Source organism: Salvelinus sp. IW2-2015, unplaced genomic scaffold (genome assembly GCF_002910315.2).
Source record: "Salvelinus sp. IW2-2015 unplaced genomic scaffold, ASM291031v2 Un_scaffold1523, whole genome shotgun sequence".
Taxonomy (NCBI): domain Eukaryota; kingdom Metazoa; phylum Chordata; class Actinopteri; order Salmoniformes; family Salmonidae; genus Salvelinus; species Salvelinus sp. IW2-2015.
In genome coordinates, this window is record NW_019942962.1 from 128,477 (window position 1) to 144,464 (window position 15,988).

Genomic DNA, 15,988 nt, shown 5'->3' on the forward strand with positions numbered 1-15,988 from the left:
ACAGAGAGGGAGACCAGACTCATGCTCCTCTGGCCCAGGAGTGTAGAGAGGGAGACCAGATTCATGCTCCTCTGGCCCAGGAGTGTAGAGAGGGAGACCAGATTCATGCTCCTCTGGCCCAGGAGTACAGAGAGGGAGACCAGACTCATGCTCCTCTGGCCCAGGAGTGTAGAGAGGGAGACCAGATTCATGCTCCTCTGACCCAGGAGTGTAGAGAGGGAGACCAGACGCATGCTCCTCTGACCCAGGAGTGTAGAGAGGGAGACCAGACTCATGGTCTCTACCAAGAGTGTTTAGACAACCTTAGATTGTTGGTGTCACTCAACCAGGATGCCCTGCAGGCCATGATAACTCTGTGACAACATGATGACTGTTGGCATGTTTCAACCTATGTGAGTTGAATGCACTGTTGTTGTTGAATGCACCCTACGCTATTGTGACTGAAAACAACCTGTGTACCTCAAGAAATGAAAGGCCGAAAAAACCTTTGATTTCCATTCACTAAGCTCTGCTACCCCTGCACTTGTGTGGAGATGGTGGTTGACAATGTAACTGTCACTGAGTTATTTCAATGATTTAAATTTCTGCAAATAAACTGTGAACAATATCAATGGACAGCATTGGCATTGGCATCAAAGTACTGTATATGTAGAGGATGTTTTGGTCTTTATTTATACTGTACTATGTTCTGTAACTTATTGAAGTCATTGTACTGTAAGATGCATTGAGTGAGTAACTTGCTGTAGCTGTTTCTCCAACCGTCCTGAGATTGTACTGATCGATCCTGGCTGCTATGTTGGCCAATGTTACACGGACCGTTATTGTTACGCAATGAACAATGATGCGACGTCCCGTTTCAGCAAATGTGATGAAAACCGTATTCAATTATTACTTGATCAATGTACTGGATATGTTAATCTGATTGGTTCACTCCATTTTGAAAATAAACTGAATAAAACCAAGAGAGGTGTATTTATATTTTATATCTGTTGGTGGTGTGAGGGGAATCTATCCCAAGAAGATTGTTGGAACAGCGGTCATATCAGCTCAGTCGGGAAAAATCTACTGCTACCACAAGTGATATTTAAAAAAATCTATCAATGATAAGCCACGTTTTACCCAGAACTATGACCCACTGGGCACACATTGGTTGAATCAAAATGGTATTCCACGTCATTTCAATTAAATTGGGCTGCCAATCGAATAGATTATAGCAAGGCATGTAGCCTCTAGCTTCGCTTCAGCTAATGAATACATGTTTATTGGTAAGGCCTATGTAGTCGTCATTTTCTCATGTCAAGTCTAACATTTCTCAATGTTAGAACATTTCCCGTGTGGCTCAGTTGGTAGAGCATGGCGCTTGCAACGCCAGGGTTGTGGGTTCATTCCCCACGGGGGGACCAGGATGAATATGTATGAACTTTCCAATTTGTAAGTCGCTCTGGATAAGAGCGTCTGCTAAAAGACATAAATGTAAATTTCACAAAGTTACACACACGGTGTCTGCAGCTGGCTGGCGGGCAAAAATGCAATTACTTGTTCAGTAATTAAAGTTGGAAATAGCTATATACTGTATGTATAAACTTTGTATAAACATGACACATCAGATAGCCTAACAATTAGGAAAAATATAGTGGGCTTGAGGATAAATTCAACCATTATTTAGACTCATAGCCTACACAAATGGGCTGCGAATGTAAATTAAATTAAATTCAATTCTATCCAACTTGAGACACCCCAGGTGTCCTGAAGTCCTCATTGCTTCTTCTCTCTCTCTCTTTATCTGTGTCTCTTTTTTTCTGTCTTAGAAAACAGTCTCTCTCTTCCGTTCTACGGTGGCCTGTAGCTGCAGTATACGACTGCGTCGCTTTTTTTGTGTGCAAATGTTTTCACTACAGCCTGTAGCTGCACATAAACGTGAATGATGCGAAGATACACCAGAGATAAACGACTGCTGATATACCGACCACACAACTCAAACACCGGTTCACCAGTATAAACGCCTTTTTGTTGTTGTTCAAGCCCTCAATAACTGTTGTCCGCTTAAATATGATAATCTGTTTGCATCTGCCAATTGATTGACTGTCCAGTGTCCAGACCACTTGTCCCCGGAGCTTCCTATACCGTTAATCTCTTTCCATAAGGTGTTGAGGCCGGCAATTAAGGAGAATGAGAGGCTCAATTATTATGATGTTAGACGATGTTAGACTACAGAATTGCAGTATTTGAAGCACCACTCTCTTCTGGACAGTTTCCCTGATGTTGCTACGTCAATCAAGCTTTGTTTTACCATCCCTGTAACTGTCTCTTTTGCGGAGAGATTGTTTTCTTAACTAAAAATCATACTGTAGAAGCATTAGGCTCTCGATCTGATGTACGCGTTTGAACACCAGAGTAAGCTCTACTCATTGCACCGGCGCCGTCATAGGCTTGGACCACTGCGTTTGTTAACCGATATCTCCTTATTTTCAATCGGTATTGAAAGGCCAGAGGCACTTTTTCCCCAGTCACATTCCTGAAGCCGAAGAAACAAACACTTAACTTTCTAGTAAATAAGTAAATTAAAAAGGTTTATGAATTACTTTTTGGACCGTCACTGTCAAAATTATTTATTATATAAAAATATAAAAAACTAGACATCGATGACACGCCCATGATCCCACCGGAGCTCGTTCCGGGCTTGTCCGGTACGCCAGTCCGGTACGCCAGTCCGGTACGCCAGTGAAGTCGAGACCCAACACAGGGACATTCAGTTACACGGGTCATGCAGGTTACAGTTAGGTTCTCTTGTTGGGTCATCGAAAGAGTGTTGAGTTCTAGATATGATTGTTGTTATTGTTTGTTGAGTTACATTGACGTCATTAATTATTCATTTATTTTTTATTTTATTTCCGCATGTCACGTTGATGTTGACTAGGTTACGGCATATCTGGAGATAATAAGCATTTATACCGACAGACATGCCTAGAGTTTTCCTACTAGCCTACATTGTGTACATCTTTCAAGAGCAGGAATGATTTTACTCGGGAAAAAGCCGGTTAGCCTAAATCACATTTTTATATAGGCCTACCAAAATAAACCCACGTCTCTGATTTGTTGTACATAAAACTTGGATCGTGTCGAACCATCAGCTAAGCATGTGTGAATCTGGAGATGGAAAGACACTAAGAAGTGAGTCTCTGGTTGAAGGCATCTCTGTTGGCCACTGGTCGGTGGTCTCCAAGCAGGATATTTAGCTCTACGCGCGTCATGCTCTGCGCTGTCGAATGCACTCGGAGCCCGCGGTAAAAGCAGGCGCCGCCTCTAGCGGAAACATTTTCCTCTGAGCCTAAAAACCGTTAGGTCTACACCTGTTAAATCTCCGGGGGAAGCTGCGTGTCCCTAGAGACCACGAACTGGTTTGATTGGCCCACAGACTTTAAACGGCGGCACGGAATGGTATAAACCGGGAGAATACGGCCTATAAAAATCTACCTCAGCTAGAATCTCAGTGGGTCTTGGACTGATTATTTTTTTTGCGTGAGTGACAACAACTGCAGTTTGGTTCAGTATATAATCTTGGTCTGGTGAGTCTCGGTCTGATTCTGGGCTACTACAGACATAAATCTGTGTCCATCTGAAACGGAATCGAAAGGAGAATGCATGGAGACAGAAAAGTGTTCCGGACTATCTGTCCAAACACAGTGGTTCCTCATCAGAATCAAGACAGAAGACAGACAGCAGCCAGAAAGGTACAGAGATGGTGAACCCTGCGCGGCTATATGCACGTCTATATGCACGTCTATATGCGCGGCTATATGCACGTCTATACTCATTTTACCAGTGGTGGAAAAAGTACTCAATTGTCATACTTGAGTAAAAGTAAAGATACCTTAATAGAAAATGACTCAAGTAAAATTGAAAGTCACCCAGGAAAAATACTACTTGCATAAAATTCTAAAAGTATTTGATTTGACATATGCTTAAGTATGAAAAGTACAATTGAAATTCCTTATATTAAGCAAACCAGACGGCATAATGTTCTTTTTTTATTTTTTATTGACGGATAGCCAGCGGTACACTTCAACATTCAGACATCCTTTTACAAACAAAGTATTTGTGTTTACTGAGTCCGCCAGATCAGAGGCAGTAAGTAGGGATGACCAGGAATGTTCTATTTTCGTGGGCTGCTAAGCATTCAAAAGTGTAACGAGTACTTTTGGGTGTCAGGGAAAATGTACGGAGTAAAAAATAAAATACAATTCTTTAGGAATGTAGTGAAGTAAAAGTAACAGTTGTAAAAGTTATAAATATTAAAGGAAAGTACAGATACAAAAAAATATATACTTTAAGAAGTACTTTAAAGTATTTTTTACTTAAGTACTTTACACCACTGCATTTTGATGGAAATGTAAGCATTGTCAGTATGTAGACCTATCTAACGTTATTAGAGACATTGCGAAACTCTTATCCACAGGGCAGACCGAGGCTCCCAAGGAGCAGCAGCCCGGTCGCAGTGTATGTGGACCGGAATCCCTGCATCGTTGAAGAGGGTAGGTGAACCATGGGCATATTGCTCAGACTACACGCATGTTGATTTCATTGTCTTGTCTTAACATACAAATTCAGAGTATAATGTTAAATAAATTCATATATATATTTTTTGTTTTCACTATTTGGTTATGTTTTTGTTTTGTTGTAGCATTCGCAACAATAGCATGGGACGACTTGGAGGAATGCGCGTCCGTGATGAGACGAGAGAGCGACTCCCTAGGTTCCCAGGTAAAATAATACACACACACAGAGAGAGAGAGAGAGAGTGTGTGTTGAGAAGGAGAGAGAGAAAAGAGAGAGAGAGAGAGAGAGGTGAAGAGGAGAGAGAGATGAGGAGAAGAGAGAGAGGAGAGACATAGAGAGGAGAGAGAGGAGGAGAGAGACAGAGAGAGAGAGAGAGAAGGAGAGAGAGAGAGAGAGAGAGAGGAGAGAGAGAGAGAGAGGAGAAGAGAAGAGAGAGAGAGAGAGAGAGAGAGGAGAGAGAAGAGAGAGAGAGAGAGAGAGAGAGAGAGAGAGACAGAGAGAGAGAGAGAGAGAGAGAGAGAGTGAGAGAGACGAGAGAGAAGAGAGAGAGAGAGAGAGAGAGAGAGAGAGAGAGAGAGAGAGAGAGAGAGAGAGAGAGAGAGAGAGAGAGAGAGAGAGAGAGTAGAAGAGACAAGAGAGAGAGAGAGAGAGAGTGAGAGGAGAAAGGAGAGAGGAGAGCGAGAACGAGAGGAGAGAGAGAGAGAGAGAGAGAGAGAGAGAGAGAGAGAGAGGAGAGGAAGAGAGAGAGAGACGAGAGAAGAGAGAGAAAGAGAGAAGAGAGAGCAGAGAGAGAGAGAGAGAGAGGAGAGAAGATGAGAGAGAGACAGAGAAGAGAGACACAGGAGAGAGAGAGGAGAGAGAGAGAGAGGAAGAGAGGAGAGGAGAGAGTGTGAGAGAAGAGAGAGAGAGAGACAGAGAGAGAAGTGTGAGAGAAAGAGAGAAAGATGCACATACACACCGATAAGTTTCACATTAGAGGATTAGCCGTTTCCATGGTGATATGACGGCTCGGGCGGGTTAATATTTGACAGACAGGTTACCAGCGGAGCGCCAAAAGACCGTGTATTTATGCTCTTGCCACCCACCTTATAGAAGAAAAAAAAACACTCCCAAGTTTTCCAACCTGCCTACCGAAACTAGTCCTAATCTCATTTACCTGACACTACAAACAACTTTTTAAAACACCTACACTCACATTGACTTCAAAGGACCACACACAGCAACATGAGCGCACAGACATGCCCCGCAGTATATTTACCGCGCTGGGATTGCAGTTGGTATTTCCAGGTAAAACTGCGCTCCCGATTGTAAATATGAGTATGCTATCTCTAGTATCTCTATAATCTAGCCTGTGCAATGTCAGTCTGTTCGGTGTGAATGAGGCTGTACGCTTTTTTGTGTGTGTGTTTGTGTATCCAACAGGTGAACGATTCCGACGGAGATGACCAGGAATTCGGAGAATATGCCCTGGACTTCATAGCTGGTAAGAACATCGAGATTAAAATCATTCAGAGGAAATAACAAAGGAGGCGTTTCGATCTGTATTGACGCTAGGATATAGATTGCAAAAGTTGTTTTAGGTAAATGTTGAGTCATCTTCTACGTTGTATTGATTTATTTCGACTAAACAGATACATTTATTTATTACGTACAGTTCCTGAAGAAAAAATGTGTTTTGATCTGTTTTGATCAGCTGTGTAAAACGTATTTTTTTTTATGGTAGTGAGAGAATGTTAAACTGTAAGAGTCAAATGTAAATGTCTATAAATGTACTGTAAAAACAGCATATAAAGACTGGAATAACAGTTAATTTCCCCATCTGTATTATCCTCCCCCTCTCCCATGTATTATATTAATCCCCTCTCCCATGTATTATATTAACCCCTCTCCCATGTATTATATTCATCCCCTCTCCCATGTATTATTATCCCCTCTCCCGATATTATATTTAATCCCCCTCTCCCATGTATTATATTAATGCCCTCTCCCATGTATTATATTAATCTCCTCTCCCATGTATTAATTAATCTCCTCTCCATGTATTATATTAATCCCTCTCCCCATGTATTTATATTAATCCCCTCTCCCATGTTTAATTAATCCCCTCTCCCATGATATTATATTAATCCCCTCTCCCATGTATTATATTAATCTCCTCTCCCTGTATTATATTTAATCCCTCTCCCATGTATTAATTAACCCCTCTCCATTGTATTATATTAATCCCCTCTCCCAGTATTATATTAATCCCTCTCCCCATGTATTATATTAATCCCCTCTCCCATGTATTATATTAATCCCCTCTCCCCTGTATTATATTAATCCCCTCTTCCCCTGTATTATATTTAATCCTCTCCTCTCCGCATGTATTATATTAATCCCCTCTCCCCATGTATTATATTAATCCCCTCTCCCATGTATTATATTAATCCCCTCTCCCCCCTGTATTATATTAATCCCTCTCCCCCTGTATTATATAATCCCTCTCCCCCTCTCCCATTGTATATATTAATCCCCTCTCCCATGTATTATTAATCCCCTCTCCCATGTATTATATTAATCCTCTCCCCTCTCCCATGTATTATATTAATCCTCCTCTCCCATGTATTATATGAATCCCCTCTCCCAATGTATTATATTAATCCCCCTCTCCCATGTATTATATGAATCCCCCCTCCACCTGTATTATATTAATCCTCTCCCATGTATTATATTAATCCCCTCTCCCATGTATTATATTTAATCCCCTCTCCCATGTATTATATTAATGCCCCTCTCCCATGTATTATATTAATCTCCTCTCCATTCTCCCATGTTTATATTATATCCCCCCTCCCATGGTATATATTAATCCCCTCTCCCCCTGTATTATATTAATCCCCTCTCCCATTGTATTATATTAATCTCCTCTCCCCTGTTATTAATTAATCCCCTCTCCCATGTCTTAATATTAAATCCCCGCTCCCAATTGTATCTATTATAATCCCCTCTCATTATATAGTTAATCCCTCTCCCATGTATTAGATTAATTCTCCTCTCCCATTTCCCGCATGTACTATATTAATTCCCCTCTCCATGTATTATATTTAATCCCCTCTCCCCGTGTATTATATTAATCCCCTCCCCATGTATTATATTAATCTCCTGCTCCATGTATTATATTAATACCCTCTGCCCATGTATTATAATTAATACCCTCTCCCAGTGTATTTATATTAATCCCCTCTCCCATGTATTATATTAATCTCCTCTCCCATGGGTATTATATAACCCCTCTCCCAGTATTATATTAATCTCCTCTCCCAGTATTATAATCCCCTCTCCCATGTATTATATTATCCCCTCTCCCCTGTATTATATTAATCCCCTCTCCCAGTGTATTTATAGTTAATCCCCTCTCCGCATGTATTATATTAATCCCCATCTCCCATGTATTATATTAATCCCCTCTCCCATGGTATTATATTAATCCCCTCTCCCCTGTTATTATATTAATCCCCTCTCCCATGATTATATTAAGCCCTCATGTATTATTTAATCCCCTCTCCCATGTATTATTATTAATCCCCTCTCCCATGTATTATATTAATCCCCTCTCCAGTTATTAATTTAATCCCCTCTCCCATGTATTATATTAATCCCCTCTCCCATGAATTTATGTATGTATATATTAATCCCCTCTCCCATGTATATATTAATCCTCTCTCCCATTCTTCCATTTATTAGACTCAGCTAAAGTTTGATGGGACGATACATCTGACTGTGTTTACACTGAATGAGTCAATGTTTTTGATGTGTATCTGACCCTTTCTAAATAAAAAAATTGAAAATTCAGGAAAAACTCCTATTCTCCCATGTAGACTCTCCCAGCCACATTGGAGCGCAGTCTGTCTCAGCCGATCTGGTGGCCTTCCAAGGGTTGTATCATCCTCCTCTCACCCCTCAGCGGAGCCCTGTCCAGAGGACAGGACCAGCAGGGCTACCCTTCCTTAGACCCAGGCCTCGGCCAGCTCAGGCCCAGGATGGGATACTCTGGAGGGCATTGCTCAGCACCACACCAGGGGTCCTGGGACACACACTGGAGACCAAACAGCCAGGTTACAGACATACAGGCAGACAGACAGACAGACAGACAGACAGACAGACAGACAGACAGCAGACAGGCAGACAGGCAAGACAGGCAGACAGGCAGGCAGGCAGACAGACAGAAGACAGACAGACAGACAGACAGACAGACAGACAGACAGACAGACAGACAGACAAGCAGACAGCAGGCAGCCAGACAAGACAGGCAGCAGCAGACAGACAGACAGACAGACAGACAGACAGACAGACAGACAGACAGACAGACAGACAGGCAGCCAGGCAGCCAGACAGACAGACAGGACAGGACAGGCAGCCAGGCAGACAGGCAGACAGGCAGACAGGCAGACAGGCAGACAGACAGACAGACAGGACAGACAGGCAGGCAGGCAGGCAGGCAGACAGACAGGCAGCCAGGCAGACAGGCAGGCAGGCACACAGCCCTTTGAGACAAGGAGTGCAGGAAGAAGTTATCTGAATCTGCGGGTTGATTGCCATGTGTCGCGATGTAGGACTCACTGGGTGTGCTGTCATGTATACACAACCAGATGTTCAACTGAAAAATTGTTTCCCCTCTTTGCTGCTCTTAGTAGTCAACGGCGAGTAGACATTACCTTTAATTTCTGCATTAGTTCTTCTTTGCTGTCAAACTCCCTGTTGCCAGGTTTGGATGTACGTAAAAACACTTTCACGCGCTTTCATCATTTCAGTTACAGATTCTGTCCTCTTGTCTTTCCCCAGCTTTACAGATTCTGTCCTCTTGTCCTTCCCCAGCTTTACAGATTGTGTCCTCTTGTTCCTTCCCCAGCTTTACAGATTCTGTCCTCTTGTCCTTTCCCCAGCTTTACAGATTCTGGTCCTCTTGTCTTTCCCCAGCTTGTTACAGATTCTGTCCTCTTGTCCTTCCCCAGCTTTACAGATTCTGTCCTCTTGTCTTCCCCAGCTTTACAGAGTTCTGCTCCTCGTTGTGCTTTCCCAGCTTTACAGATTCTGTCCTTTGTCCTTCCCCAGCTTTACAGATTCTGTTCCTCTTGTACTTCCCCAGCTTTACAGATTCTGTCCTCTTGTCTTTCCCAGCTTTACAGGATTCTGTCCTCTTGTCCTTCCCCAGCTTTACAGATTCTGTCCTCTTGTCTTTCCCCAGCTTACAGATTCTGTCCTCTTGTCCTTCCCCAGCTTTACAGATTCTGTCCTCTTGTCTTCCCCAGCTTTAAGTTCTGTCCTCTTGTCCTTCCCCAGCTTTAACAGATTCTGTCCTCTTGTCCTTCCCCAGCTTTACAGATTCTGTTCCTCGTGTCTTTCCCAGCCTGTTACAGATTCTGTCCTCTTGTCTTTCCCCAGCTTTACAGATTCTGTCTCTTGTTCCTTCCCCAGCTTTACAGATTCTGTCCTCTTGTCTTTCCCCAGCTTCACATGACTGTGAGCAGGAGGCAGGAGGAGATTAATGCTCTGCAGCAACGCAACGTCCACCTCAGAGAACTGGCCACCAGAGCTAAACACCTAGCCTCTGTACTGGATGTAAGTCAGGACACTGGAAAACAACACGCGCACGCACACACACATTCACATAAATAAACAATCAGATGATCACTCAACTACATAAAACTATAGTTGCAATCAAATCTCTCTCTATCTCTCTCTCTGTCTCGCTCTCTCTCTCGCCTGTCTGTCTGTCTCTCTCTCTCTCTCTCTCTCTCTCTCTCTCTCTCTCTCTCTCTCTCTTCTCTCCTCTCTCTCTCTCTCTCTCTCTCTCTCTCTCTCACGAAGGCTGCATGTGGTGAGGGAACCATCATGTTTTCGACAACCCCCAGCATCCCCCTGTGACGAACCCCCTATGTCAATGATCCCATGTAAGAGGCAGCGTCTGGACGACACCTGTGACGACACATCGCCCCCTGGGTGTGTGGAAGACATCCTACGTGATGTCAGCGACCGCTGCAACACCGTCCTGCACCACAGCACCGCTCAACTCCCTCTTCCCCAGGATAGTGACCCAGAGAGAATACTGATGTTCGGGGCGTTCTCTGGACTGCAGACATCCAGGACCACAGGTGGCGCTGTGGTGAGCACGGAGGACGCGGAGGCAGGAGAGAGCAGTAGTGACTCGTCTTTCAGGACTTCAATTAGGGAACACTGTACAATCAGGACTCAGACCTTCCCTCACGGACACGCCTTCACCTCCAGGACGACCCAGGGAGGGTACCGCTTCCGTTGGGTTCCCAGCCAGAGCTAGCCCTTAGCGGTACTGGTATCCCAGCCAGAGCTAGCCCTTAGCGGTACTGGTATCCCAGCCAGAGCTAGCCCTTAGCGGTACTGGTATCCAGCCAGGGCTAGCCCTTAGCGGTACTGGGTTCCCAGCCAGAGCTAGCCCTTAGCGGTACTGGTATCCCAGCCCAGAGCTAGCCTTAGATGTACTGGTATCCCAGCCAGGCTAGCCCTTAGCGGTACTGGTATCCCAGCCAGAGCTAGCCCTTAGCGGTACTGGGTTCCCAGCCAGCAGCTAGCCCTTAGCGGTACTCGGTATCCCAGCCAGAGCTAGCCCTTAGCGGGTACTGGGTTTTCCCAGCCAGAGCTAGCCAGCGACGTATCCAGCCAGGTACTTACGGTATCCCAGCCAGAGCTTAGGCCCTTAGCGGTACTGGTTCGCCAGCCAGAGCTAGCCCTTAGCGGTACTGGTATCCCAGCCAGAGCTAGCCCTTAGCGGTACTGGGTTCCCAGCCAGAGCTGGCCCTTAGCGGTACTGGTATCCCAGCAAGAGCTAGCCCTTAGCATTAGCACTGAGCTAGAGCCATCTTGAACATGTAGTATGTACTGCTGTTATTAGACTGCTAGCTTCGGCTAAATGCTAGCTACACTATATTTATAAATTTATGTGGACACCCCTTCAAATTAGTGGATTCGCCTATTTCAGCCACATCCGTTGCTGACAGGTGTATAAAATTGAGCACATTCATGCAATCTCCATAGACAAACATTGGCAATAGAATGGCCTTACTGAAGAGGCTCCCGAGTGGCGCAGTAGTCTAAGGCACTGCATCTCAGTGCTAGAGGTGTCACTACAGACCCTGGTTCGATTCCAGGCTGTATCATAACCATCTGTGATTGAGAGTCCCATAGGGCGGCACACGATTGGCCCAGCGTCGTCTGGGTTAGGGTTTGGCCGCTGTAGGCCGTCATTGTAAATAAGAATTTGTTCTTAACTGACTTGCCTAGTTAAATAAATAAAAACAGAGCTCAGTGACTTTCAATATGGCACCGTCATAGGATGCCACCTTTCCAACAAGTCAGTTTGTCCAATTTCTGCCCTGCTAGAGCTTCCCCGGTCAGCTGTTATTGTGAAGTGGAAATGTCTAGGCGCAACAACGGCTCACCTGCAAAGTGGTAGGCCATACAAGCTCACAGAACGGGGAGTGCCAAAGAGCCTAGCACGTAATAATCTCGGTTGCAACACTCACTACTGAGTTCCAAACTGCCTCTGGAAGCAACGTCAGCACAATAACTGTTTGTCAGGAGCTTCATGAAATGGGTTTCCATGGCCGAGCCTAAGATCACCATGCACAATGCCAAACGTCGGTTGGAGTGGTGTAAAGCTCACTGCCATTGGAGCAGTCGAAGCGCATTCTCTGGAGTGATGAATCAAGCTTCACCATGTGCCAGTCCGATGGACGAATCTGGGTTTAGCGGATGCCAGGAGAACGCTACCTGCCGCAACGCATAGTGCCAACTGTAAAGTTTGGTGGATGAGGATTAATGGTCTGGGGCTGTTTTTCATGGTTCGGGCCCCTTAGTTCCAGTGAAGGGAAATCTTAACGCTACAGCATACAATTACATTCTAGATGATTCTGTGCTTCCAACTTTGTGGCAACAGTTTGGGAAGCCCTTCCTGATTCAGCATGACAATGACCCTCGTGCACAAAGCGAAGTCCATACAGAAATGGTTTGTCGGTGTGTAAGAACTTGACTGGCCTCATAGAGCCCTGACCTCAACCCCATCGAACACATTTGGGATGAATTGGAACACCGACTGCGAGCCAGGCCTAATCGCCAACATCAGTGCCCCCGACCTCACACAAGTCCCCGAAGCAATGTGTCAACATCTAGTGGAAAGCTCCCAGAAAAATGGAGGCTGTTGTAGCGGCAAATGGGAGGAGCAACTCCATAAGATGTTTTGACGAGCAAGTGTCCACATACTTTGGTCATGTAGTGTATATCTCTGGGTGGCCAACCCTCCCTTTCTGAATAGTAACCTGCCTACATACTGAGAACATTCTAAATTGTAAATAACTTTGTGTGTACAACAAGCCAAAAGCTTTTCGGCAGTGGCAGATATCTTTACTCTTGCTTTGACCAAGGTATGGTTAGTTCATTTTTCTAACTACTAATTTCTTACTACCAGGGTGGCAGGTAGCCTAGTGGTTAGAGCATTGGGCCGGTAACCAGCAGGTAGCCTAGTGTAGTAGCGTTGGGACAGGACCAGCAGGTAGCCTAGTGGTTAGAGCGTTGGGACAGTAACCAGCAGTAGCCTAGTGGTTAGAGCATTGTGGCCAGTAACCAGCAGGTAGCCTATGGTTAGAGCGTTGGGACAGTAACCAGCAGGTAGCCTAGTGGTTAGAGCTTGGGACAGTAACCAGCAGGTAGGCTATGTGAGAGCGTTGGGACAGTAACCAGCAGGTAACCTAGTGTTAGGCGTTGGGCCAGTAACCAGCAGGTAGCCTAGTGGTTAGAGCGTTGGGCCAGTAACCAGCAGGTAGCCTAGTGGTTAGAGCGTTGGCCAGTAACCAGCAGCAGCCTAGTGGTTAGAGCGTTGGGCCAGTAACCAGCAGGTAGCCTAGTGGTTAAGCGTTGGCCAGTAACCAGCAGGTAACCTAGTGTTAGTAAACGTGTGGGCCAAGTAACCAGCAGGTAACCTAGTGGTTAGAACGTTGGGCCAGTAACCAGCAGGTAGCCTAGTGGTTAGAGCGTTGGGCCAGTAACCGAAAGGTCGCTAGTTCAGATCTCCGAGCTGACAAGGTAAAAATCTGTCGTTCTGCCCCTGAACAAGGAAGTTAACCCACTGTTCCTAGGCAGGTCATTGTAAATAAGAATTTGTTCTTAACCCACTGTTCCTAGTTAAATAAAATTTAAAAAATGGTCAATCAACAAACCAAGTAGAATGGGTGTTTATAGGCCTAATGGTGCTGTCTCCTCAGGTATCCTAGCAACTGAATTAAACTGTGTTTTTGTTAATTCTATCTTTGTGTTTACGTTTGCTCGTGCGTGTGTTGAAAATCCTCAGGGCCCAGCCTAATAATCCAGGTGGACAATGGAACACCTCACCCATGCAATCTACACCGATGTTTCAAACTTGTTTCAAAGTCTAAAGATACATGTTGTCATTTTGTTTGTATGTAATAAAGATGATGTTTTGAATTAAATATTGTCATATATACATAATGATTTCTGTATAGATTAAAGGGACACTCTGATTTTGCTTCATCCATTAATGAAATGTACCCATTTTGATTCTTGAAAAATATAACTTATATAAAATTCTCAGTTCATCTATCATACCCCACCGGAACCAAAAATATACGCTTGTTTCACTCCAATGTTTCCAAGGAAAGAAAATGTAAACAAACACTGCATAGCCTTACAACATGGTTAAAACTACAATTTTGATATCATGGATGGTCAGTCCTTGCATCCATACCCGAAACAGGGGTAGGATAGACGTTTTGTTATTGTTTCAACTGCTTATTGCCATTTTAAGGAGGATTTAAGGGATAGCAAGTGTAAATGAATGGAATTAAAGGGATATAAGGAAATGAATGGAATTAAAGGGATATAAGTAAGGGGAAAGAAAGTAACAGTTTATTTTGATGTTAAGGCTTTCCTTTCCATGTTTCAGGAGCAAAACAAACGTGACCCCAGTGACACTTGACCTGTAGGTCCTTCATCTTCATTTACATTTTTTACATTTTAGTCATTTAGCAGACGCTCTTATCCAGAGCGACTTACAGTAGAGTGCATACATTTTTACATACTGAGACAAGGATATCCCTACCGGCCAAACCCTCCCTACCGGCCAAACCCTCCCTAACCCGGACGACGCTATGCCAATTGTGCGTCGCCCCACGGCTCTCCCGGTTGCGGCCGGCTGCGACAGAGCCTGGGCGCGAACCCAGCCCAGCCTGGGCGCGAACCCAGAGACTCTGGTGGCGCAGCTAGCACTGCGATGCAGTGCCCTAGACCACTGCGCCACCTGGGAGACATTTGTTCTGTCTGTCTGTCTGTCTGTCTGTGTTATGGTCCTTTTGTCCTGGTTTCCCTGTGACGTTTTGAGAAGGAGGCAAGGAGAAAAGTGGCAAGAAATAAAGGAATTGAGGTCAAGGGAAGACTTCCATGGGTGTGAGGATGGTTAAGGGAAGGGGGAGGGAGGGTGAGGGAGGATGAGGGAGGTTGAGGGAAGGGGAAGGGAGGGTGAGGGAGGATGAGGTTGTAGGGAGTGTTAAGGGAAGGGTAAGGGAGTGTTTGCAGGGAGGCTGAGGGATTGTGGGTGGGTGAAGGGATGGTGAGGGGAGGTTAAGGGAAGGGGAAGGGAGGGTGAGGGAAGATGAGGTTGAGGGAGGTTACGGGAGGTAAGGGAAGAGGGAGGGTAAGGGTGGGAGGTTGAGGGAGGTTAAGGGAAGGGAAAGGGAGGGTGGACGGGGGGAGGGAGGTTGAGGTTGGAGGGAGGTTGTGGGTGGGTGACGGGAGGGTGAAGGGAGGGTGAGGGAGGTTAAGGGAAGGGAAGGGGAAGGGAGGGTGAGGGATGTTTGAGGGAGGTTGAGGGAAGGGGAGGTGGAGGTGAGGAGGAGGAGGATGAGGTTGAGGGAGGTTAAGGGAACAGGGAAGGGGGGTGGAGGGGAGGGAGGGAGGTGATGTTTGAGGGGAGTAGGGAGGGAAGGGAGGGTGAGGGAGATTGAGGTTGAGGGAGGTTAAGGGAAGGGGAAGGGAGGGTGAGGGGGGAGGTTGATGTTGAGGGAGGTTGTGGGTGGGTAAATGGGAGGGTGAAGGGAAGAGTGAGGGAGGTTAAGGTAAGGTGAAGGGAGGGTGAGGGTGAGGGAGGTTAAGCGTAAGGTGAAGGGAGGGTGAGGGTGAGGGAGGTTAAGTGTAGGTGAAGGGAGGGTGAGGGAGTTAAGGTAGGTGAAGGGAGGGTGAGGGAGGTTAAGGTAAGGTGAAGGAGGGTGAGGGAGGGTTAAGGGAGGGTGAAGGGAGGGTGAGGGAAGGGTAAGGTAAGGTGAAGGGAGGGTGAGGGAGGTTAAGTGTAGTGAAGGGAGGGTGGGGAGGGTAAGGTAAGGTGAACGGAGGTGAGGGAGGGTAAGGTAAG

The 15,988-nt window shown here is 45.5% G+C and overlaps 2 protein-coding genes across 2 annotated transcripts in view; both read left to right on the forward strand.

Annotated features, from left to right (window-relative positions):
* Positions 1 to 931, forward strand: part of LOC112071100 (cyclin-O) — a 5,114-nt gene extending 4,183 nt beyond the window's left edge. Inside the window, exon 4 of the mRNA XM_070439253.1 lies at positions 9 to 931. Coding sequence (XP_070295354.1) covers positions 9 to 359 — 351 coding nt within the window. The 3' untranslated portion in view covers positions 360 to 931. The remainder of the gene's footprint in view (positions 1 to 8) is intronic.
* Positions 932 to 3,515: 2,584 nt separating this feature from the next.
* Positions 3,516 to 11,017, forward strand: mcidas (multiciliate differentiation and DNA synthesis associated cell cycle protein). The gene is made up of 8 exons (XM_070439254.1): positions 3,516 to 3,731; positions 4,457 to 4,532; positions 4,682 to 4,761; positions 5,980 to 6,040; positions 8,418 to 8,654; positions 9,305 to 9,312; positions 10,048 to 10,187; positions 10,408 to 11,017. The coding sequence occupies exons 1-8, from the start codon at positions 3,639 to 3,641 to the stop codon at positions 10,871 to 10,873; spliced, it is 1,161 nt and encodes a 386-aa protein (XP_070295355.1). The 5' UTR covers positions 3,516 to 3,638; the 3' UTR covers positions 10,874 to 11,017.
* Positions 11,018 to 15,988: the final 4,971 nt, after the last annotated feature.